We start from the raw sequence: 25,245 nt of genomic DNA on the forward strand, positions 1-25,245 counted from the left end.
TCCGTTGGGTCCGGGAGAAACTCTGGTCTCCCATGGTCGGCTGCTCATTATGTAACCTTGCTTTCTTTGTGTTGTGTTGACTGTTAAGGTTGAGCACACAGCTACAGCATTCATGCCTGTGACAGGTCTCTCTAACCGTCTTCCTGACAAGGTGCATCAAAGCCTGTGCTTAGGAGGCCTCGGTAGGACAGAGGGTCCTTGGCCCATCCAATAGTGAAATCACCACCAACAACAAAAAAGTACAATAACGTGGGGCACCAAACAGGGCCTAGAAGGAAATTCTGTTTACAATATGCACTTAAATAGGCAGCCTCACCCACTGGATCTCAGCTAGGATGCTAGGCATCCTAAAATGCGCACCACTCTGACCCTGTCCTTGAATGATCTGGAAAGTGCTACAAAGATCGACTGATGTGGAGCATTAACGAACCCGGAACCTGTAAGTGAGGAGGATCATTTTAGCGTCTTCCCGTTAGTCTCACTAACAGCCCTACAAGGGAGGAATGAACATTATTTTTATCTTTTTTGGGGGGGGGGGGTTGTTTCTTTTTCTTTCTTTTTTTTTTCTTTTGAGAGGATCTCACTATCAGGCTCTGGCTGTCCTGGAACTCATTAGACCAGGCTGGCCTCGAACTGCTAGAGATCTGCCTGTCTCTGCCTCCCAAGTGCTGCATTAAAGGCCTGCACCCCTACACCTGGCTTATTTTCACTTTTGAAGCCAAGGTTTATGATGACTTGTCACGAACTCTACAGTTACGTGTGTGTGTGTGTGTGTGTGTGTGTGTGTGTGTGTGTGTGTGTGTGTATGTTCCTAACTCGGCAGCTTCTCCCCAGAGTCTACGCTCTTACTCATTTTATTACCCACTCCGTGGATCTAATACATTTCGTGTACCACTATTCTGAAGACACGTTTGGCTTTTGGGTACCAGAAACAATAAAGCCTTCACATAACTCTTTGTTTTTAGTATTTACTTTTTATTCCATATCATTCAATTTGCCAGGCAACATACACTTAAAGACACGTGTCTGATCTCTATTCTACATAAGATTTTGTGCATATGTGAACTTCTCAGTCTTAAGAATAACAGACAAACTAGAGATGGCTTCTCAGTCCAGAGGTTCTTGGTTTCCCAGCACCCACATGGCAGCTCACAGGCTTCCCTAACTCCAGTTCCAGGGGATCCTGACACTTTCTTCTGGCCTCTAAAGGCAGTGCATGAATGTGATGCACAGCCATACCGGGAGGTAAAACAAGCATACATATAATTTTTTAAAAAATGACAGAAAAGGGGGGACACATATACATTAAATCAGAACACTAAAGGGTAAATTTTCAGGCAAAACTGGGTTGCTAAGTGGCTTTCTCACCTCTGTGACATATTCTAGGACCCAGCCGTTTATTATTATAATTAACACCTATCATTTGTACAAATTAATGGGTTTCACTGTGACATTCCCACACACTTACACATCACCAGTGTTCATGACCCGCCACCAATTATTTTAAAGAACATACTGACTCCCTGAAATCGGGGTTTCAACTACACGGTGAGTGCTGGCACTTCCATCTATCTTTGGAAGGCAGACTTTCCATTACTACAGACATCAGTTTTGTTTTTTTAATATAGAAGCGTAACTATACTTCAAAGGGAAAACGTATAGACACATTCAAGGAAGATTTTGTTGTACAATCGTTATCTATTTTATGACTTTTCAGAGGGCAAAAGGATGGGCTTTCGTACTTTTATTTTACCTGATCCGATTTTAAGGGAGGCTGTTGGTGAAGGAGTCAAACATTTCATTACCATATCTTCAAACCAAAGCCATCGGGGCAGCAGAGGCACGCAACCGGACACTTCGGTTTTTTGCACCACGCTGGACAGCCAGCCCTAACTTTCAGCCCCTCCTGGTGAACCAGCCAGAAGGAGGAGGAAGAAGCAACACCCACCCGCGACCACGAGCCCTCCGTGGGCCGGGGTGGATGCGCCGGAAGTGACGGGCTCCGGACCACAATTACCTCCCCCCCGCCCCCCCCCCCCAGCCATATAAAGCGCGAGGAGGCGCGCATGCTTGAAGGAAGCGGAAGCCCGGATTTCCGGCTAGCGCGTGGAAAGTGCGGGTTCCGGGCTTCCGGGTGGGCGTGCAGGGCAGGCGAGCACTTAGTGGCCCGCGGGGCAGCCCGAGGACAGGGCCATGGAGAAGCTGCGGCGGGTCCTGAGCGGGGGAGGACGACGAGGAGCAAGGCTTGACGTCGCAGGTAATCCCCGGCCGCGGCGACGGCGGGAGGGAGGGAGGAGGGAGGAGGGAGGAGGGCTGCGAACCGCCCGGGAGTCGCCGCCGAGCGCCCGGGGCTGCCCGTCCGGTCCCACCGCTTCGCTGTGGCCTTTCTCCGGACCCGCAACCGTGTGTCGCTGCCCCCTGCAGTGAGTTCTGGGGCACAGGCCTCGGGGGCCGGGCTGCCTGTTGCCAACCGAGGGATTCCAGGTCTCAGCTTCGCCCTATTTTGACTCTGAAGTTGTAGTGAATGAAATCAGGGCTGGCACCTGGGCTGGAGACTGGGGAGGCGAGCACGGACGTGAAGCTACACCGTGCTAAACGTTGCTTGTGAAGACAGCCCGCCTTAGCAAGGCATGCTTTTTTTTTTTTTAATTAACAGAACCCTGTGCTTGCATGTGACCCAGACATGAAACTTGATAAAGACTCACTTCCTCCGTGAGAGTTTAAAATAGGCACACAGGAACTGCTTTGTGTTTTGTTTGCTAGCACATTTTGGTGTGCCCTGGCCCAGGCGTGGGGCTCTTGAACTTGAGTTCTATTACATGAAGATCTTTTGTTTGTTCCTTTTTCGTTTTCGACTTCCTTCCTTGTTGGCAGGACTGTGAGCGAGTCTGTGTTAAGACAAGCGAAATCTATATTGTGGTGTTCTCTTCTTTTTGAGACAAGGTCTCACTGTGTAGCCCTGGCTAGCCTGGGAATACAGAGGTCCGCCTGAGAACTGAAATCTGGATTGTAATTGCAATACAAAAGCCTATACATAGTAACATCAGGAATGGCAATTCATTTGGCTTATCCAAGTTGCTTGGTAGTAACAACTGTTTCATGCTTCGCTCTTTTTTTTTTTTAATTAAGAAATTTTTTTATTCACTTCACATACCAATCACAGATCCCCCTCTCTGCCCCATGCTTCACTCTTTACTCTAGACCTGTGCTGTAGCCATAACCGCAGGTAGCCATTTAAATTGAAACGTTAAAAATTAAAATGCATTTCCTTAGCTGGACAGCCCAACTTGTAAGTGTTGAGTAGCATGTGGTCAATGGTTGCTGTTGAGATACTGCACATAGGAAAGGTCTCCAATGCAGGAATGATGTCAGACAGTGCTCTTCTAAACTGTGGCCACAAGGAAGTGATCTTGTTGAAGCTGACGGGGGGGGGGGGGGGGGGGGGGGGGGGGGGGGGGGGGGGGGGGGGGTGTAGAGAAGAAATTGATCAAAGGTCAAGGGGCTGGAGGTGATAAGCTGTAAGTGTGAAGTGATTATTCACTCCAGCAGCTCCTCAGGTTACCACATAGTTGGCACTATCAGTGACTTAATAGTGACCAACAGAGACCTCCGGTGCACATAATCTACATCTCAAACAAGGGAACGGGTAGCAAACAAGCATTGAGTACAAACATCTCCCATGTTGGCCTTCAACACGGCTCTTGGGTGTTCTTTGGGTCATTGAAGACTTGCACATTAAAACCCACTAATTTATCCCTTAAAATGGAACTCCGTGAGCCTTGCGGCCCTCTTCTCTGGGGAAATGGATACCCATTTCTGATTCTTTGGCTAAACATCAGTAAATACCATAGTGCAAAAGAAAACCCAGAGGCCCAGAAGTCTGAGATGGAGGGAACTTCAATCTGAGCAGGCCCTGGCTGAAGCCTGAGAGACCATCTCTGGGGAGCAGAGGAAATCCGACCCAAGCAGCTATTGAACTGGCCTCAGGCAAGATTTCTTTGACTACAAAATAAGAATCAGCCCTTCCCTGGAAAGCTCAGTGCACACACACTGTTCCTGAAGTTGCCTGGGAATATCTGGAAGATGGATTGTTCTCACAGGCTCTCAGATTCTAGTTCCTTATAGGCCTGATTCCCTTCCTGTACTCTCAGGATGAAGATTGCTTCTGCTCCAACTAAGTCACTTTACACACCCCACAAGCCCAGGGCTCAAGGCTCGTCAGCAGCTTGACTTCCAGTTCTTCACGTTTGCTGCAAGAAATGTGCTTAAATGTCTTTCTGTGAGGCCAGTAAGGTTGACAACCTCCCCACGCCTCTCTCCAGTGCTGAGATGAGCCTCCCATTATTCCCCTTGGAAGTGCAGTGTTAAGGGCAGATCTGTGATGCTGCCGCGCTTGGTGGAAGACAAGACTTTTTGTGTCACTTTGGCTGGAAAGGTAAAGTGGACAGAGAAGTTTAAGGTCCCCATATTGCATAGGGTAGTCAGCCTCCCTGTTAGGGTGCAGAGCCTAAGAACAGTGGCCTGTGTGTGCCAGGCCAGTGAAGAGACCACGGCGACTGGGACAGAGGGGAAGGGGGACAAGTGTGGAGACAAAGGCTGGCAGGCAGAAGTGGGATTCTGGATCCCATTGCGTCTCCTAGGCTGTGGAGATGGTAGCTTTACTGTGAGGGATGAGCTACTGTATTGGTCATTTTCCTGTCACTGACCACAGTACCTGACAGAAACTATGTAAGACGAGGGAAGATACCTTGTGGTTCACATTTTCAAAGGCTTTAGTCTGTCATGGTGGACGGTTCAGTTCCTGGTACCAGGGATATATGGCAGAGGGTACTCACGTCACAGCTCCAGGAAGGAGAGGCAGAAGTCAAGAAGGATACAACCCTCAAAGGGACCATCCCTTAGTGAGTGACTTCTGCCAACTAGGCCTTACCATCTCAAGTTCCAGAACCTTCCAGAGTAGTAGAGGCTGAAAGTATGAGCCTGTTCTTGAGGGAGATCTCAACTGTGTTGATTCAGTACTTCAGTTTTCTTTTTTTAAGGTTTATTTTTGCTTTATATGTATAAGTCTTTTGCTCTGGAAGATGAGCCTAGCTAAGAGAGAAGCTTGGGTCATTGGAGGAGAGATTAAAAATTCACAATTCGCAAGGGTTGCTTGTTCCAGTAGTGAAGCCATTGGATCAAGACTTGAGATGAGAGACAGCTGTGACTCTCCAAGGATGACAGGTGTAACAGTGATAAGGAACCGGAGTGCAGTGTCATGGTGGCCTTGAAAGTAGTAGGTGTCTCTAGGGAGGAGCATGGCCCAGCCCACGGCTTGTCCTGCAGGGTGTGTGGGGAGAACACAGTCCCCTGGGGGGGTGTGGCGGAAGCTGAAGGATGCTTAGAAGATGCTGAGGACCAGCAGGTTTGTGTGTAGAGTCCAGGATGGTCTCAGATTGTAGGTGCCCAGGCTTAGCAGGGATGAGGGAGTCCTGAGTCATGGTGAGCTTGTGCAGCAGGATGGAATAGATCCTCTAAATGGATGGTTCCGTGCCTGTCCAGGGCCTCAGTGAGACAAGGGTATCTGGGCATGCTGGGGTTTAAGCTACTCCATCCTGCTGCTGGTGGGATTGAGGCCCAGGATTGACTAGAAGCTAGGGTTCTGGGCCTTCCTAAGGAGGTGTCTGGAAGGGCTTCCTATAGTGAAAGGCCTGACAAGACCTCAGAGAACCCCATCCTGCTCTCCTACCTCTGTGGCTCCTAGAGTTAAACCCAGATTAGCTCCTCAGGTCTGCATTGGCCTGGGCCCCACCTCCTCCTCCACCTGCCAGGACTCACTGTGCTTCAGATATCTTGGCTCCCTTGGCTGAGGCTTTTCCTACCTGTACAACTTGGCAGTCTTTGGCAAGATCTTTTTTCTGGAATGCCCCCACCTGGCTCTTCAAGTGGAGTCAGCACTCAGATGTCTTCAGAGAGACTAGTCCCGTTCCTAACTACTCTCCTGTTTGCGTCTGTCAGCTGCTCTCCCATTGATTGCCTGTCCCCCATTTCATGTAAGCACCACAAGGCTGAGACCTGTGTGAATTAAATCCTAACAAGTAGTTGCCATGAGCTGTGTGTTCTGGACCTTGACCAGAAGTCAAAGACTGGGTGGCTTAGAAACCACAGAAATTTATTTTTCACTGTTCTAGGGGCTGGCTGTCCCAAGATCATAGTCACAGCAGAATCTGTGTCTACTGAGGGCCATGGATGTACCGTTTTACTTTCAGTGGAAGGGGTGTGAGAGTTCCCTGGACCTCTTTGGAAAAGAAACTAATCCTATGCCAAAGGTTCCGTTCCTGTGCCCTGCATGTCTCGGGCCCCACGTTCTAGCACCAGTGTCTAGAGGGTGAGGGTTTGGGGGAGCGCTGACATGACATCATAGCACAGGGTTGGATGTAAGTCGTTTGCTTGTGGATGAATAGTCCATGTCAACAAAGGGAAATAATGTCATGTTTCACCTTAAAGTTTGCTACATGGAAGATGGTAACAACAGCCCTGGTTATATAAGCTAAGCTGTTGCTGTCTCAGAAGACTGTGACTGTAACCTGCCATGGTACTGTGAAACATTTATTTACCCTTTTTTCTGTCGTATAACTCCAAAAATTTATGTGATCTCTGAGGTGACAGTCTTCTATATGCTGTGAGCTGCCCAGTGGCTGAGGGCCTCTAGGTAGCTGCAGGCTTGGGACAGTGACATAAAAAGACAAAGTGACTAAGATTCGAGAATCAGGCCTTTCAGCCCCATCCTCAGGGTTAGGCTGTGTGAAATGAATGGTCACAGCCAGTGGGAGCTGCAGGTCAGGAGCTCCCGTCAGAGCCTGTGGCACTTCAGGCCTGTGTGGGGGTGGCAGCTTCCCACGAGACTGCATCACAGTGGTCAGGCCTGACTCGTCCCATCCAGTGCTGCATTCTGGATGTACCCTCAAATCTGTATGTTAAAACCTGACTCCCAGTGTTAAGAGACCCCAGGGAGACCATTTTCCCCTTCCATCATGTGAGGAGGTGACAGGAAGATGCCACCTGTGAACCAGTGTCCTCACCAGACACCATGTCTGCTGATATTGGATCTTAGACTCCCAGCATCCAGAATCATGAGAAATAAATTTACCTTGTTTGTAAGTTACCCAGGTGGTAGTGTTTTGATACAGCATACAGCATACAAGGTCTCGCTACATAGCTCTGGCTGTTCTGGAACTCACTATGTAGACATTCCTGGTCACGAACTCAGAGATCCTCCTGTCTCTGCCTCCCAAGTGTTAGGATTAAAGACAGATATTATCATTGGCTGGTCAGCATACAAGTTTTTTGTTTGTTTTGTTTTTAATGAGGGAGCTGAGCCCCTCACCTAGCACTCACATCCACATAGTAGCTCTCCTACCAGTGAGTGGATGGATGTGGAGGCTGGAGGGAGACATCACGTGAGATTTTTATTTTAAGGTAGAAGAGTCCTAAGGGCATTTAAAAGTAGGCTCTTGGGGGAGAGAATGGTTCAGTAGAGAGGAAACCCTGGAGTGTCAGTTCCTGCACAGGGGCCGAGGGGTGGGGCCCTAAAGCAGGTAGGCAAGTGTGTACCTGGGAGAGGTAGGAAGAGTCCCTCCCTGGGAGCCAAGGCAGGGTCAGGCAGGGACCTGGCTGCTCTTGTAGGTGGGTGTCTTAGTTACTTTTCTGTTGCTGTGATGAGACATCCTGATCAAGGCAACTTAGAGAAGGAAGTGTATTTGAGGCTCACAGTTTGAGAGGGTGAGGCATGGCCGTCAGAGTAGGAAGCATGGCAGCAGGCGGGTGGGCAAGGCTCTGGAGCAGCCGAGAACTCACATCTGAGACACAGCCACAAGGCAGAGAGAGCCAGCTGGGAATGGTGTGGGCTTTTGAAACCTCAAAGTCCACCCCCAGCAACATACATCTGCCAAGGCCGTACCCCTAATTCTGCCCAAACAGTTCCACCGAGTATTCAGAATCTGAGCCTCTGGGCTGTTCTCGTGTTGGATGAAGACATCATGGCAGTTGTGAGCGAGTTCCCTCTGCCACCTTCAGTTTTCTCTGTTGTCAGTAGGTGCAGTGTCTGCCTAAGGTGTCTGTTTAAGTAGAGCTAGGAGACTTGGGATAGTTAAGTGTTACAGTAAGAAGGCAGGTTGAGAGAGGGTGTGGGGGAGAAGAGAGAGAGGGGTGTGGGAGAGAAGAGAGAGAGGGGTGTTGGTGGTATTTTACTTGTACTGAAATGTGATTTTAATTGTATGTTAATAAATAAAGTTGCCTGGAGATCAGAGCTATTAGAGCCATAGCAAGTGCGTGGCGGCGGTGGCGCACGCCTTTAAGGACCTGGAGGGCTGTACATACAGGCAGTGACAAGGCAGTCACATGTTTGGGTTTACAACCAATGAGAAGGCAGAACAGCTAGAGTATATAAAGACATACACACAGGAAATAGGTCCCTTTCGGAGAGCCCTCTTGCTGAAGAGGATCACTGAATCAGGAAGGGTGAGGCTCTTAGCTCTAACCTCTTGGCTTTCTTCTCTGAATCAGCTCTGTGTGTCTTATTTAATAAGACGGTTGGTTTCATCTACAGATTGGTGTGGGGGGGGAGCGAGAGGAGAGAGTGATCAGAGGCCGAGTAGCCTTCTGGCAGCCCAGAAAAGTTGGTGACACACTGACATACCTCTCTCCTCCGCTATACTCAACCCAGGAGCCCAGGGAAACAGGCTTGATGCAGAGTAGGTAAAGTGGAGGCAGTGGGAAGAGAACTTTGGGTGTTGTCTTGAAGCGGTATGAAAATATAATTGCCACTAAAATGAGGGGAAGCTGAGGGCTCTCTGGGGGACTGTGAGGCAGCAAGGTGGCAGCTACTAGGATACTTTTGTTGTTGTTTTTTAAGATTGATTTATTTTGTTTTTGTGTGTATGAGTGCTTTCCTGTGTGCATGTATGCACCCCATGTGCATCTCTGATGACCACCGCTGCCAGAAAAAAGCATCTGATAGCCTGGAACTTGAGCTAGGAATGGTGACCAGCAAGTGGGTGCTGGGAGTTGAACCCATCTGATAGCCTGGAACTTGAGCTTGGAATGGTGACCAGCAAGTGGGTGCTGGGAGTTGAACCCATCTGATAGCCTGGAACTTGAGCTAGGAATGGTGACCAGCAAGTGGGTGCTGGGAGTTGAGCCCAGGTCCAATACAAGAGCATCTGAGAGTGCTCTTAGCTGCTGAGTCATCTCTCCAGCCCCAAGACTGGGGTTTTTGAGCAAGGATTTCAGAGATAGAGTAATTGCAAGGAGAGAGAGGGCTCTGGTTAGTGGGTCGAATGAAAAGAGAAAAACCACTGGAGAAAGGATTGGCTGTCCATGTTGAATATGGAGACCATGCAAGACCCACCATGTGGCTGGGGTTGGCCTTGTGGCCAGAAGTCCTGAAGAAGAGGACAAAAAGTTAGTCAGGGCCTAGGCGACGAATGTTTGGGACAGAGGGGCTCTCTACCCCAGGACCCCAGGGGAAAGGCTGCGGCGTCAGGTGCACTGCTCAGATGGCCCTGAGGAGCAGGGCCTCCAGCTTCTGCTGATTGGTGTCTCTTTATATGCCAGTTATTTGGGGAGAGGAATGGAGGGGCATACAGAAATTAGAGCTCTTGTCAATTGAGAACTTCAGCTTGTGTTCTCTTGAGAACTGGACTCTGCCCTCTGCACTCTCCTGGCAGTACCGGAGGTGTAGCCTGAGCATTAGCCAATCCATCAGGTCCAGGTGCAGAGGTGGCTTCAACAGTGTGGTAGGTGTGTTTGTTCTCAGTGCCCGTACCACTGAGGAGTCGGCATCCGTGCTTCATCTTTCGGTCCTGATTCCTTCCTGTGTCTTATCAGTTGAGTGTGATGGCAAGAAGTCCTCGAGAATAGAAAAAGTGGCTCTGTTTTCCTGTGTCCCGCTCAGCCTGCAGCAGCTTATAAAATTATCGCTCAGAGGCTTAATATTAATTACAGACTGTTTGGTCTATGGCTCAGGCTTCTTGTTAGTCAGCTCTTTCATCTTAAATTAACCCATTTCTATTAACCTATTTTTGCCATGTTGCTCCTTGGGCGGCAGGCTCACGTCTGCCTGACCCCACTCTCCTCTTTCCCTGTATTCAGTTTGGCTTTCCTGCCTAGCTATGTTCTGCCCTGCCATAGGCCAGAGCAGCTTTATTCATCAGCCAATGAGAACAGCACATACTCACAGCATACAGAAAGACCACCCACAGCATGGCTCTTGCTTTACAGGAACTTTTTTTTGTTCCTTCTTCTGGTGACAAGGAAAACAATTGGTGGCAGTTGTGATGTGTGAGTGTTTTCTGAGACTAAAGAGGTGACAGAGGATGGGTTGCTTCCCTTGGCTGTAAAGAAGCCTGTGGACACAGATGCTGCAGAGCTGGAAAGTTGGGTGAAAGGCTTCCTGCAAACTCATGTCCTGTCCCCATGAGGTTTCTGTATCCGCCACACATTGTTGGCTTGTGGACTCCATGTTTATAGCGGGACTGATTGGTCATTATGCTGCGTTTTTCAGATCATCACATGAAAATGGTAATGAGAGGAAAACCTATCATACAGATAATTACATGTGCTTGTTGATGGGGGAAAACTAAACAGATCCTTGAAAAAGAACTATTGAGCTTAGAAACAATGAAATGACTTAGGCTCTTAGAGAAAAGTAAAAATGAGTGTATTTTCTAATGTCATATTTACTAATGAGTAAATTCTAATGTCATTGCCAGACCGCAGCAACTTTTGGAAGTTGTGACTAGTGACTGTTACCACATTTAACTGATAGTGAAAATTGGATGCGTGTGTGACAGAGCACGTTGTTCTGATGTGTGTGACAGCAGAGTCTGAAGAATGAACCATTGGGTCATTTGCTAAGTGATGTAACATTTGGGCTTTTATTCTGTGGTTAAAATATATGGAGTGTATAAATCCCTGGTGAGAAGGGGCTTTGGGTGTCTGTAGGCTATTCACTCTATTTACAACCATACGTCCAGTTAGGCTGTAAATGGGTGGCATTGCTGAAATAAGAGTGTCTGAGTTAAAGTGCATTGCAGAGACATTTTAAGATTTGTTAAGTGCATTGTATCGTGCTGACAGACGACTTGCTGTTTTATCTGCTTTTCATGCTGCATAAGGATTCTCAGATGATCTGCTGAGGTAAGGAGTGGTAACCAAGGGGATTGGAGATGGTGCACACGAATTCCTGTTGTGATGTGCCAAGCCCAGCTTCAGCAGTTTCCAGCATGCTGCCCGCCTGGCTTTATCCCACTTTAAAGATGCATCTTATGCATTGAGTTGTTCTCCCTAGATGAGCATGCATGTGCTGCACCCAGTGGGGCAGGACTTTGAGAAGAACAGTGCTGTGATTATACCTACCAGGTTGTTTCCCAGAATCATGTGATGTTTATTGTCCCTTAGAACCTCAGAAATGACCCCATTACTTAGAGTAAAACAGAGTCAGGTCCATGTTCAAATGAATTTGCTGCCAGGTGTGGTGGTACGTGCCTTTAATCTCGGCATCTGGGAGGCAGAGGCAGGCAGATCTCTGAGTTTGGGGCCAGCCTAGTCTGTGAAGAGACTTCCAGGACAGCCAGAGCTACATAGAGAGACCCTGTCTTAAAAACAAAAACAAACAAACAAAAAAACGCAAAACAAAACAAAAAACCAGAAACAAAAGGCATGTTTAATGTACATAGCATAGAGTCAGAGTCACACCTGCCGACCTAACGTTCTCAATTGTCTCCTCTTCCCTAAGGTCCTGGACGCCTCATCCCTTAGCTTCAACACCAGATTGAAGTGGTTCGTCATATGCTTTGTTGCTGGCATTTTCTTTTCAATCCTTGTGAGTTAAGGCTTTGTCTGGTTTGATAGTTTATGTTGTGCTAAATGAGTAATTTCATTTAGAACCAACAAAAGTAGCCTGCTTTATCTAAATGTCTCTTAGATTATTTTGATGGAAACAGTGACCTTAAATAAATGTGCAGGGATTAAAGATATGCAGAAATTAATGTTATGGTGATTTGAGGAAAATGTTAAAATTGTATTTAGGACACCAATTTGTGTTAAAACTGGACAGTCAGTAATTTAGATGTGTTTTATTAAGCCTGTTTTAACTTGGCATTCAAACGAATACTTAGTTTCAGACCATTTACTGACAGTGTGGAGTCACATTTATGTACGCTGGTTCAAGAGACTGTGGTCCCTCACCTGTGTTTAGTCGTGTATTGTATAGTACTCAGGATCAACTGCTGTAGAAGCACTTTCAAGTTTTAGGCTGTTAAGATCGCATTGTTATTAACTAACTCTAATTTCTGCTCTAGGGAACTGGTTTGCTGTGGCTTCCCAATGGCATAAAACTCTTTGCAGTATTTTACACCCTTGGCAACCTTGCTGCGCTGGCCAGGTGTGTGTACTTTGGCTTCTCAAAATGCCTTGTTTGTTGTTGGTACCAGATTTCCTTTCTAATAAGTTCTTTGTAGGTAGCATGTTTCTGTTGATTTTTTTCTCCCTGAGACAGGATTTCTTTGTGTAGCCTTGGCTGTCCGGAACTCCTCTGTAGAACAGAATGTCCTTGAACTCACAGAGATCCTCCTGCCTCTACCTCCAGTGCTGGAATTAAAGGCGTGCACCACCACTGCGTGGCTGTTTACTGTTTATAAATGTCAATTCCACAGCAAAGTTTATGTTCATTCTGTAATGCTGTTGTATGACTGAGTACCAGGGATGCCACATGGCCAGTAGTGTGTTTGGGGAGCATAGAGAGCGACCCTCACACGTTGAGGCTAGATCCTAGCCTGGGGTGTTCTCCAGAGCTACCCTCAGTCCTGGCTCTTGTGGAGCTAAGGTTTTGTGAGGAAGCGCTCATACGGGAAGCTGTGGGTGCAGTGCAGAGACCTGAGGGTGGTAAGCCGCAGGGACTAGGAACTGTTGGGGTGGGCGCTGGTGTGTCTGAGACTATTGCTGTGTCGTGATGAGTAAAATGTCCTAGTCCAGTCTGTTTGTGTTGCCTTAACAATACCACAGACTGTAAGAACAGATGTGTCTCTCACATTTCTACAAGATCAGGGCCTCCGTTATCCGCTGAGGGCTGCACCCTGTATCCTTGAGGGGTTGCATGCAATATTGTGTTTGAAGGGTCACCTCAGGGCCTTGCTTCCACCCAGGTGACCTCTTCACCCCTTCACACTGTCATACCAGTGTTACATTAAGGCCATGGCATGTCCTGAAGTGTCCTTTCAAAGTTAAGGGCGGAAAAAACCACACGTGGTGGACATGCATGTAACAGCCATCCTCTGGAGAAGAAAGCAGAAAATCACAAAGTCTAGCCATCCTGGACTGTGTAGCTAGACCTTGTCTCAAAATGACAACAAAAATGAAAAGAAATAAGGAGGCTGAGGCAGGAGAATTGTGAGTTTATGGCTAGCTCAGGCTACATAGAAAGACCCTGTCTCCAAGTAACAACAAAAATTAAGTTAGGCGAGAAAGTCTCCAGCACAGGAGACTGAGGCAGGAGTGTGCGGTGTTTAAGGCCAGCCTGGGCATTGTCCCAAACAACAACAAAGACAACAGACCCACAGAAAAGTAAGGAAGAAGTAGAACAGCTCACACAGTTTAGTTTATAGCAATTTTCTGTTTGCATAGCCAGACTAGAGCCGTCTCTTACTTGTCTTGAATAGTACGTGCTTCTTAATGGGACCCGTGAAGCAGCTGAAGAAAATGTTTGAAACGACAAGACTGCTTGCCACAATTATTATGCTTGTAAGTAAATAATGTTAATTTTATAAACTTACTGAAGTCTTTTCTACATTATTGCTGTACCTGTTCATGTGTGTGTTACTCTTGCAATGTTTTCAAGGCCGTGTGAGTGAAGAGTTTGACTTGTACAGTGCTGTCTGATGTGATTGGCTGGGTGGTGCCCCCTTCCTGTTGCATGCTTGCTGTATGGCTGGGAGCAGTCAGGGAAAGCAGAGCTGGTTGTGTTTTCATTTACGTCTGTGGGGATGTCTGCTCTTCCGGGGGTAGGAGGGAAGGTGGACCACTTCAGAATCCGTCGGCTCTTCTCAGGAAGAAGCAGACTTCTGACTGTTGGCTTCTGTCTCCTCCTGTTTGCTGACTTGGCTCTTGGGATGGTGTTGCGTCTCACCGTGGCTGTTGCTCAGTGAAAGCTTGCACCACCCCACATGGCGAGGGTCTTGGGGTGCATTAGTTGGTGGGTGTTTGGTGTAGAGTGGGCAGGGAACCCAGGCTCACATCCCCCCTCGCATCTTCCCTTCCCGGTCCACTTGGTCCTGATGTTGGGTTCTTAGAACATTTGCGATGCTTAAAGAAGTCAAGTTCCAGCATTAGCGGGTCGTTTCTTTTCTCCTTTAGGAGTAGCTTTTAAAACACAAGCAACCTCTATTACTTTCTGGATACAGGATATTTATTTAACTAGTTTGTCGTTCTGTCAGCTTGAACTCAGTTTGGCTTAATTATATTTTTTGTCTTTATTCAACTTCAGTTTTATTTCCATTTTTACATCTCTGGTGATTGAGTTTCCTAGATTCACCTGTATCAGCCCATGTATTTACGTTTAACTTGATCGACTTTAAACTACGAGAAGCCCATGTTGCTCTCGTACTGTGCTTAGGGTTGCTTTATTGGTGATGTCTTGGCACTTAGGCTTTTTAGTAATGTACCTCACACACATGTTCAGTTGCTAACTGTTAGAATGCTGAAAGTGTAAAGCATCTCTTCGGGCCCTGGCTGTTTCCATGGCCCTCCCTGGCAGTGCGTGGGTCATGTCCTTTCCAGGGAATGTTGAACCTGAGCCGAGTTCCTGCACGCACAGATTCTGCCTCATAGTAATGGTGAAGACAAGCCACTGCCCCAGTGCAGAGCAGCGGCAGCCCGTGAAGCAGTGGGCGGATGCCCTCCCTCTTGTTAGAGGAGAGCTGAGCCCTAGGCAGACCCTAAGCAAGCTCTGGCCTCTGAGCTGACTAGGGGAGACTGGGATCCCATCAGGCCCCCCTCACTGGGACTCCCACTTGAGTTCTCCCTAGCCTGCCCAGGTGGCATGGCTGTGCAGCAGGGTGTGTGTCCCTGTGTGACACATGGTCCCACACTGTGAAGTGAGCATGGTGGAGCACGCTGAGGCAGTCGGCACTGCTGGTCACAGCTGTTGCAGGCATCGACCCAAGAGCCATAGGACGGCCTCTTTGTCCTAACCCTCACTCTTCAGAGTTGTTCCCTTCACGTAACCAGCACGTTGTTTGTGCTTCCGTTTGCTGGAGCCGGGGAAGCTGCTGTGACAGGCTTAGGGTGACAACAGAGTCCACCGTCTCACTTACCCCATAATATGCTATCTGGGCAATGAATGCAGGGGGTTTGTGCCTTTTTGTTGGGCCCCTGAAGAGCCTCAGATTGCTCATTAACTCTTTCCTTCCCTATAGCTCTGCTTCGTGTGTACCCTGTGCGCTGCTCTGTGGGTAAGTTATGTCAGTCATGCTGGCTTTCTGCTAACAGTCCCCACCCCACCATCATTTAGAATATCTCAGAGTTCAGTTTCATCAACCCTCCAGAGAATCGGTGTCCCTGAAACAAGGCTGGAGACTCTGCTGTTTACAACCTACACAGAAGTTGTTCAGTGTAGGTCCCTGTGAGAACCCTCGTGCTCTGACAGCAGCATCCTAGCCTGGGAAGAGCCTCGGAAAGGCCCTGTCCTCTGCTTTGCCTGCTGCAGACTCTGTGGCTCGGAGTGAAGCAGCAGTGCCATGGGGCAGACTGGAAGCAGAAGACTCTCTGTCAGGGCCGGGTGATGTGCTGGTGATGGGAGGCAGAGGCAGCAGATCTGGAGTTTGGGCCGCTAGGGGTTTCACTGCTGTGGGTGTGCACAGTGCACAGGTGAAGTCAGAAGACAACTTGCAAGAGTCAGGGTTCTCTTTCCAGCGTGTGGGTGCCAGGGATTAAACTCAGGTCATCAGGCTTGGCAAGCATGCACCTTACCCACTGGTTTGTCTTGATGACCCCTCCTTAAGGGGCAGGGGATAGGCATGTAGCTCAGGGGTAGAGCACTTGCCCAGCTGGAGGCAAGTCCTGGATTTGATCCTCAGCACTGCCCACCCTCTTCCCCCAGAAGACTAGGCATTCTCCAGTCAGTTATCTTAGAGCGCTGCAGGAACCCCAGATTACCCCAGGAAACTGCAGCAGCGTACCTGTCCTTTAAAACACCCCAAGAAGCCAGGTGTGATGTGCATGCCTGTACTCCCAGCACATGGGAGGCTGAGGCAGGGGGGTTGTTGAAAGTTCAAGGCCAGCCTGGGCTGTGTAGCACAAACACCTCCAAAAACCAAAAAATCTTGAGAAGCAGCAGGGATGCATAAGTAAAATTTGTATGGCGTTTTAAATGTTGGTTCTAGCAAAGGTTACATCAGTTTATAGTTGTGTCCTTGAGAGGTTCCTCTTTCCAGCCTGTGCACAACTGTAGGTCACCTGATGCTGTGTACTTCATAGCATGTACGATAATAGAGACGGCATTGGGAAGGAAATGTACTTTCATGGGTGATGCTCAGGTTCTCAAATACATAGGGATAACATTTAACAAACAGGGCTGTCCATTTTAAAGGGAAGACTTGAACCTGTTTATAATGATAGTGTTTAAAATCCTATGTGCTGTTTGTTGCTAGTGGCGGAAGAAGGGGCTGGCCTTACTCTTCTGCATATTGCAGTTCCTGTCGATGACCTGGTAAGTCTCCTTCTACCAGCCCTAGAAAAGGGGGTCAGAGGCCCGTGCCTGAGAGCCAGGCTCCTGCACAGTCAGGTGGGATGAGGCCCATTCTGGATGGTGTGCCTCACTGGTCCTTCCAGAGAGAGCTGGGGCGGTCGTGTGCACGAGCCGTGGAGGTGGGCTAGTGGAGGAGGAGAGCTGATTGGAGATGTAGACAAAGACACTTGAGTTCTAACGGGAGGAGAAGCACAGGGTGAGCCTGGGGGGTCGGGTGCCTTAGGCATTCTACTCTTTGTTGCTGTGTGACCCTTCCAGTCAGACCTCCGCCTTACAGCCCTGTGTGTCTTACTCTGCTCCTCACCTCTCTCCCTGTCAGGCATGTTTCCCTTGCTTGCCTCCTAGTGGTTGCAACCCTTCCCAACGCCTGTCACCAGCTGGACCCCGCTCTTCTTTTGGCTCTGTTCCTACCTTACCACTGAGATGTCACATCAGATTCACCGTGTAGTGTTCCTTGTCTCTTCCTTCAAGTGTGAAGAACCTAAGCTAAACCGCACAGGCTACTCTCTTAAGACTGTGCCTTCTGTCTCATGTGTGCTTGGTTGGCTTTTCTCCAGGAAGTTGTCACCAGTTCTTAGTGGTGTTAGCGTCTGCTGGAAGGATGAGAGGTTAACCTCCGCAGAGAGCATCAGCATCACTGCACGTTTACTAAAACATTATCAGTTGTGGGTGGAGCTCAGCGGGAGAGGACCTGGTTCCATCCCCAGCCCAGCAAACCAGAACCCCACAAACTCCTGGTTGATTATTGCCTGAGACTGGAGTCACAGTTTGAAAACCGCTGTCCTGTGTTCCGCTGCTGAGGTGGCTGCGTAGTAGATGCGGCCAGTGGGAATGGGGGCTGTGGTGTAGAAGTGTCAACATCTGGACTTTCTCTTGCAGGTACAGTCTGTCCTACATCCCATATGCAAGGTGAGCTCCTCTGATTTCCATCTTATTCCTTCTGGACGTGAGTTCAAATAAATTCTCACATTAAGATATTGATGGCTGGACATAGTGGCTCATACCTTTAACCCCACTTTTGTGAGTTCAAGGCCTAGCTGGTCTACACAGTGAGCACCAAGCCAGTGAGGACTCCGTGGTGAGACCCTGTCATAACAGCAAATATGTAGGAGGTTTTTAATTAACTTTTATTCATTGCTTTAAGAACGTTATTTTTAAGTATGATTTTAAAAAGCTTGGCATATGAACTCCTTCAGGTGAACATCCTGATACATGTAGCAGATGGAGGGGTGCTTGTTTCTGCCTTGCTGTGTGAACACTAACAGGGACTTTGAAAAAGAAATCTGCATCTTTCTGTTTAGTAACTGAGAGCCCAGACTCCAGCAAGGCTAATTCTATTTTGGAAAATAATGGGGAAGTTATGGGGAATCAAGGCGTAGTACAGTAATGTTCTCAGCCAGCAGGATGCTCACCAGGTGTGATAGGTGGACATCCTCACCCACAGAAGCCTTTGTAGTCTACCTTGCTGATTCTGCATGCTCTTCTAGAGAAACAGAGTGACTTAGTTGTGGAAGAAAAGCATGCCTTAATTCCAACCTTAAACCTGATAGATTTGGGGGAAAAATGATCTGGTGAGGTAGGACTTTGTCTCTGTGGAATTTGAAGACACCTTATATATTAAAAAACCAGCAGAATTATATACCTAATATGAACAATGGAAGAAAATCTGTTTTTATTCTATTTCTCATTATGATTGTTTTTGAAAAAAAATTAAAAGGAGAAAAAGCAAAGCAGTGTGAACTGCAGAAGGAGGCTTTGAGTCAAGAGCAGAGGAAACTTACCCAGCTGGAGTTACTAGCTGGGCTCAGTTAGGAGGATCCAGTGTTTTCAGTGTGGAGGGACGGTCATTGACACACACACACACTGTCCTTTCACATCCAAGTCAAGGCTCTCCGAGGGCACAGCTGCTAGAGAATGACCTCGTGCCCCACAAGTGAAGGCTCCTGGATTGGAGCCTCAGGCAGCATGAAGAAGACATTTCACATTTTATTAGTGGGTTTTTTGATCAGTAAGGTGGTTTTTTAATTTTAAGCACATTGTGTAATGGTTCAGACACTGAGAGAAGAAAACGTGAAAGCCGAAGGTTATCACATTATTTTGGGGATGCTTAGAATGCAATTAAACATTCTACCTTAAAAATCAGACTCACTGTCTACTTTCTGGATTCTGGAGCAAGCGGCTTTGCTCACACTTGCCCCACCGCGATGCCCCGCCACTGTCTGGCCAGACCCAAACCTGGGAAGGTCTTGAACAAAGACTGAAATAGCCAGATTCCGCACAGGAGAGAGCACAGTGTAGCTCTTAACACCGTAAAACACTGTAAAAACACTCCAGCCAACAGCGACCTAGGGGAGGAGAGGGCGTATTTGACTTACACTCCTGGGTCACAGCCCATCATAAGAGAAGTCAGGGCAGGAACTCAAGCAGGAACTTGAAACAGAAACCATGGGGGATCATGATTACTGGCTTACTTGGAGACTTAGGCTTAGCCAGCTTTCTTGCAAGGCTCAGGACCACTTCCCAGGGACTGGAACTGTCCACAGTGGGCTGAGCCCTTCTCTACCAATTAATAATCAAAACAGTCCCCCACAGACTTGCCCACAGGCCAGTCTGATTGGAGCAACCCCTCAGTTGAGAGTCCCTGGTAATTCTAGAGTGTGTTAGGTTGACAGTTCAACTTGTTTTCCAGCAAGCAGCAGGATTCTTCTGTTCTTCTCTATGGCTGGAGAGACGGTTCAGGGGTGTTTGCTGTTCCCCTAGAGGGCCAAACCATCCATGGTTAGGTGGCTCCTAACTGCCTGTAGCTCCAGAGCCGAGGGATCTGTTTTTCTTTTTTGGACTTTGCAGCCACCCCACACTCATGGCAAAAACTCACATAAACACATACAACACACAGAAAAATAAATCTTAAAAAAAACAAAAAACAGCCGGGCGGTGGTGGCGCACGCCTTTAATCCCAGCACTCGGGAGGCAGAACCAGGTGGATCTCTGTGAGTTCGAGGCCAGCCTGAACTACCAAGTGAGTTCCAGGAAAGGCGCAAAGCTACACAGAGAAACCCTGTCTCGAAAAACCAAAAAAAAAAAACAAAACAAAAAAAAACAAAAAAAAAAACAAAAAACAAAAAAACTTCCACTGTGTATGTACACCATATTTTCTTCATTCACACCCACTGTTGGACATGTCTAGGCTGATTACATGCTAGTAAAAATTCCTGTGATAAATACCTTTTCAAAAATCAGCAAAAATACTTTAAAAGCACTTGCAAGTATTTTAAGTGATTCCCAGCAAAGTTTTGATTCCTTGGGAATGTGCACGCTCACTGCATTTTCTTTCCCTCGGCTAGTGTGTGGAGGGCCCTGCTGGTCCCCGCACACTGCTCCTGGCTAGTGTGTGGAGGGCTGCTGGTCCCCGCACACTGCTCCTGGCTAGTGTGTGGAGCTCTGCTGGTCCCCGCACACTGCTCCTGGCTAGTGTGTGGAGCTCTGCTGGTCCCCGCACACTGCTCCTCCTCGGCTAGTGTGTGGAGCTCTGCTGGTCCCCGCACACCGCTCCTCTGGAATGTGCACATTCACTGCTTTTTCTCTCTCCCTCAGGGACGCGGTGCTCAAGTGCTGCTCCTCGATCTTCAGTTGAAAGTTGCATCTGCTCAGCCGGCAGAAGTGCTTAGGAATGGTGCTGATGTTGTGCCTACACAGTGATCACTCCAGAGACGGCGGCAGCCTCAGACCATGCCCTGTACTGGTGAACTGCGCTTGCATAGCCCTCATTCCCTGCCATTAACCTGTTCTTCCAGAGACAAGGAGATAATAATCATTGCCACTTGTAAATAATCTTGCTCAGTTTTTAATCTTCACAGACAGCTTTTGAAATGTGAATATTTAAGGTATAAACCTGTGTTGTAAGATATATCCAGCTTATTTGGCTTTTTAGATGGTCTACAATTTAAAATTTTTTTTAACTTTAAAAATGTGAAATTTTATATACTTTAAGCTTAAAATTACTTATTACATGTAATAAAAAGTAATATATGTATCTTTACGGTTTGAAATAAACCTGCTCCTACAAATGTACCATTTTCTGGATCAACTTTATTATACTTTAAGTAGCTTAGCTCATTGAAGTTCAGCTCGGGCTCTGTGTAAGGTGCAGCTGCTGCTTGTGAGAAGTGACAGACTGGGGTGTCACAGGGACTGGAAACCAGCCAGGCACAAGTCCAGGGACCAGACATGCATATTTTTTTTTTTTTTTTTTTTGGTTTTTTCGAGACAGGGTTTCTCTGTGTAGCTTTGCGCCTTTCCTGGATCTCGCGCTGTAGACCAGGCTGGCCTCGAACTCACAGAGATCCACCTGCCTCTGCCTCCCGAGTGCTGGGATTAAAGGCGTGCGCCACCACCGCCCGGCCAGACATGCATATTTTTAACCCCAGCTGTCAGGAGACCAGGTGGATCTCTGAGTTCAAGACTAGCCAGAGCTACACGGTGAGACTGTTTCAAAACAAAACAAACAACCCCATCCCCCCCCCCAAAAAAAAAAACCAAAAATGGTCCAAGGAGGGATGTGAGGGCTGCTGGTCAGAAGGGTGGCCCAGAGCTGGCAAGGATAGGGTACTGCTGTCATTGGAAGGTAAGGATGGGGAGGAGGAGGAAGGGGTTTAGTCATCACAAAGACGGAGGGGAGGGGCGCAACAGGGTATGAGGAAGCAATGGCTGGGTGCTGTCTCCTTCAGGTCCCCATGGGCTGGCGGTAGCCCCGTCAGTGGCAGCAGGAGTCCATTTGTGGGGACAGGGTGAGTAGGCACACACCAGAATGTGCGGCTCAGGCAGGTACAAATGAAGAGGTAAGGTGGCTTGTGCTCGTGTTGTTAGCCTGGTGGGTGGGGCAGCAGGTGTGTATGGAGATGAGTCCATAGGACAGGGTGGAGAAGGCAGGGCATTGTGAGCAATTCACACTGCTCAGTGTTTCAGAGTACAGAAATGGTGGGAGGGGACAGGCAGCTGGGGCACTCAGGAACTGTGGCCTTGGGGGGATAGAGAAATGACTGATCGAGGGCACATGCTGCTCTCCAGAGACCTGAGCTCAATTCCTAACACCCACGTGGTGGCTCACAACCATCTTCAACTCTAGTTCCAGAGCCTCCTTCTGGCCTCCAGCAGCACCACATCACATGGTGACCAGACATACACATAAGCAAAACACTCATACACATAAAAGTAAATATTTAAGATAAGCCTGCAGAATGAGGGTTCTGCCCAGCCTGGAGCCTCTTTGGAGCTATGCTGCACCTTGGTGCCAGGTATAACAGACATCGCCTGCCCTACAGAGGCCTGGGTACCATGACAAAGTGTACGATTCACAGGGGTTCTGCCCTGTCGCAGGTGTGCTGCGCTGCTCAGCACCTGCCCGGTGTGATGATCCCACCTGCTGAGAGGAGCAGAGTGCAGACAGAAGCTCTCTGAGGACAGTTCACACCTGACAGTGGAGGGGGAGCAGAGTGCAGACAGAAGCTCACTGAGGACAGTTCACACCTGACAGTGGAGGGGGAGCAGAGTACAGACAGAAGCTCTCTGAGGACAGTTCACACTGACAGTGGAGGGGGAGCAGAGTGCAGACAGAAGCTCACTGAGGACAGTTCACACCTGACAGTGGAGGGGGAGCAGAGTGCAGACAGCAGCACACTGAGGACAGTTCACACCTGACAGTGGAGGGGGAGCAGAGTGCAGACAGAAGCTCACTGAGGACAGTTCACACCTGACAGTGGAGGGGGAGCAGAGTGCAGACAGAAGCTCACTGAGGACAGTTCACACCTGACAGTGGAGAGGAGCAGAGTGCAGACAGAAGCTCTCTGAGGACAGTTCACACCTGACAGTGGAGGGGGAGCAGAGTGCAGACAGAAGCTCTCTGAGGACAGTTCACACCTGACAGTGGAGGGGGAGCAGAGTGCAGACAGCAGCACACTGAGGACAGTTCACACCTGACAGTGGAGAGGAGCAGAGTGCAGACAGCAGCACACTGAGGACAGTTCACACCTGACAGTGGAGGGGGAGCAGAGTGCAGACAGCAGCACACTGAGGACAGTTCACACCTGACAGTGGAGGGGGAGCAAAGTGCAGACAGAAGCACACTGAAGACATGTGCCATGCTCCCTCCAGGTTCTTGGCTCTTCTAAAGTGCCTATCCTGTCCAGTGGGCCAGATTCTAGGAGAGGTGGCCACACCTGACTGTACATTTTACCATGCTGCTCCTTTGAATCATCTGGTTCTGCTTCTCCAGATATGGGAGCCATAGCTTCTGAAGAAAGCAGAATTGGGGATTCCCCCTTGAAAAGTGTCTCCAAGTAGACTTTAAAATTCAGGTGCTGTCCCCTCACTTTGTGCCATGTGTTGACTGGGTATAGCCAGTCCCAAGAAAAGGGCCGTTGGAAAAGCTGGATCCAGGTAGCCTAGCTAGCAGACCCTGAAGTTCTTCCTTTGAGAGGATCGGGGTGGCTCACAGCAACACTCTGTGGGAGCTGAGTGCTGGCTCAGGTCCCAGGGCAACATGAGCAACTTCGGGCAAAAATGTCCGCCTTAGGGTGCAGACTGGCCCTAGAACGGAGAAGTGGGTTCCTAAATCAGCTCAAGTGGAGAGATGCATGGAAGGCAGGGTTTTGCCTTTGCTGGGATCTCGGGTCTTCCCAGGTAAGAGAGGATGGGCCCTCAGTCCTGGGCCAGACGGCAGCAGCGGTAGCAGCCTGCACAGGCATTGCAAGACATGGGCCTGGTGCTGGAAAGGATTCGTAGGGCATCGGGGGCAGGGGTGATGTGGAAACCTAGTGCAGTAGAAACTCCAGGACTCCATGAGGGGGACCCCAGCAAGGACTCCTAGTAATGGAGGATATGGAGTCTGAACCAGCCATCTTCTGTAACCAGGCAAGGCCTCCAGTGGTGGGAGTGGGACTAACCCAGCCACAAAACCTTCAACCTATAGTCTATCCTGCCTGCAAGATGTGCTGGGGCAATGGAGGCGCAGAACTTGTGGGAGTGGCTAGACAGAATGGTCTAATTTGAGGATCATGCCACAAGAGGGAGCCCATGCTGGACACTATCTGGATGACCAGGAACCAGAGGCTGGATAACCCAGAGAGCTAGGATTAAAAAAAAAAAAAAAAATCACTGAAATGATGGTTAATGATACTCATAGATCGGTGCCTAACCCAGTCGTCATCAGAGAGACTCACAGCCAAACGTGAGGCGGAGAGAGAGCCCAAATTGGAGATCTCCATCAGGCCCTTCCCCTTGGAGCTCGGGGAACCTCGTGGAAGAGGGGGAGCAAGAATTGTAGGAGCCAGAGGGTCGAGGTCACCAGGAGAATTCAGCTCATAGAATCAGCTAAGCAGGGCTCTTAGGGGCTCACAGAGACTGAAGCGGCACCCACACAGCCTGCACGGGTCTGTGCTGGGTCCTCTGCACACACCTTGTAGCTATTAGCTTGGCCTCGTGGGACTCCTTACAGCGGGAGTGGGGGTCTCTGACTCCCCGCTCTTGGGATCCTCCTACTGGGCTGCCTCGACCAGCCTTGATATGAGGGTTTGTGCCTTGTCTTATTGTATCTTATGACGTGTCCGGTTGATATCCCGGCGAGGCCTGCTCTTTTCTCAAGGGAAACAAGAGTGAATCTGGGTGGGTGAGAGGGACTGGGAGGCATGGAGGGAGGGGAAACTTCGGTCAGATGTGTTGAAAACAAAAAAAATAAGGGGAAAAAAAGGTTGGTGAGTGCCGGTGTGGGGAGGAGGGGAACCGGGCATACATGCCCTGCAGTGCTGGGCAGGGGCAGCAGTTGCAGCTGGTGACTGGGACACTGAGATTCAGATAGATCCAGTTTAGCCTTCCGTTTTCAGCCCCGAACCTGAAGGAGAGTTTGGAGGACTGTTGGTGGGAGGGACGGAGGACAGACAGATTCTGTGTCCTCTGTGGGAGGGAGGGGACAGGTGGGCTGCAGTGCCTGAGGGCACAGCTGTTGTGGAGTGAGCGTTGTGAGGCAGGCTGTTAGGTAATCCGGTCAGCGCTCCGGAGACGTGTTTCTTTCTGGCTTCTGAACGCCAGGGTCAGACCTTAGTGTGGGCACAGATGATCTGTCCCACCTGCTTGTCTCACTCAGTGTCCTGCAGCCCTCCTTCCGTGCTGTGGAGCTAATTCCTCAGCATAAGCCGGGGTCACACCTGGCGGTGCACACAGCATATCCCAACCCTCTTGTCTTCTGGTCAGCTAACATCAGTTTACACAAGAAAGGCGTCTCCTCAGAGAAAACCCATGGCAGGGCCCACATCAGGAAAATGGGTGCTGTAGACAGGCCTTGAGGGACTTCATGACCCACTGCCTTGCCTCTATATTGCAGAATTTGTGTGTGTGTGTGTGTGTGTGTGTGTGTGTGTGTGTGTGTGTGTGTGTGTGTCCCATTGCCTTTCCAGATCCTCAAAGGGTTA

The 25,245-nt window shown here is 48.9% G+C and overlaps 1 protein-coding gene across 1 annotated transcript; it reads left to right on the forward strand.

Moving 5' to 3' along the window:
• Nucleotides 1-2,088: 2,088 nt before the first annotated feature.
• Nucleotides 2,089-20,854, forward strand: Sft2d1 (SFT2 domain containing 1). The gene is given in 9 exon segments (XM_052750802.1): nt 2,089-2,220; nt 2,222-2,257; nt 11,777-11,863; nt 12,342-12,424; nt 13,698-13,779; nt 15,453-15,488; nt 16,686-16,744; nt 17,663-17,692; nt 20,378-20,854. Coding segments are annotated over 9 exon segments (480 nt in total). The 5' UTR covers nt 2,089-2,193; the 3' UTR covers nt 20,418-20,854.
• Nucleotides 20,855-25,245: the final 4,391 nt, after the last annotated feature.

The sequence above is a fragment of the Peromyscus californicus genome, unplaced genomic scaffold, assembly GCF_007827085.1.
Source record: "Peromyscus californicus insignis strain IS unplaced genomic scaffold, ASM782708v3 Scaffold_22__1_contigs__length_63687245, whole genome shotgun sequence".
In the NCBI taxonomy this organism is placed as follows: Eukaryota; Metazoa; Chordata; class Mammalia; order Rodentia; family Cricetidae; genus Peromyscus; species Peromyscus californicus.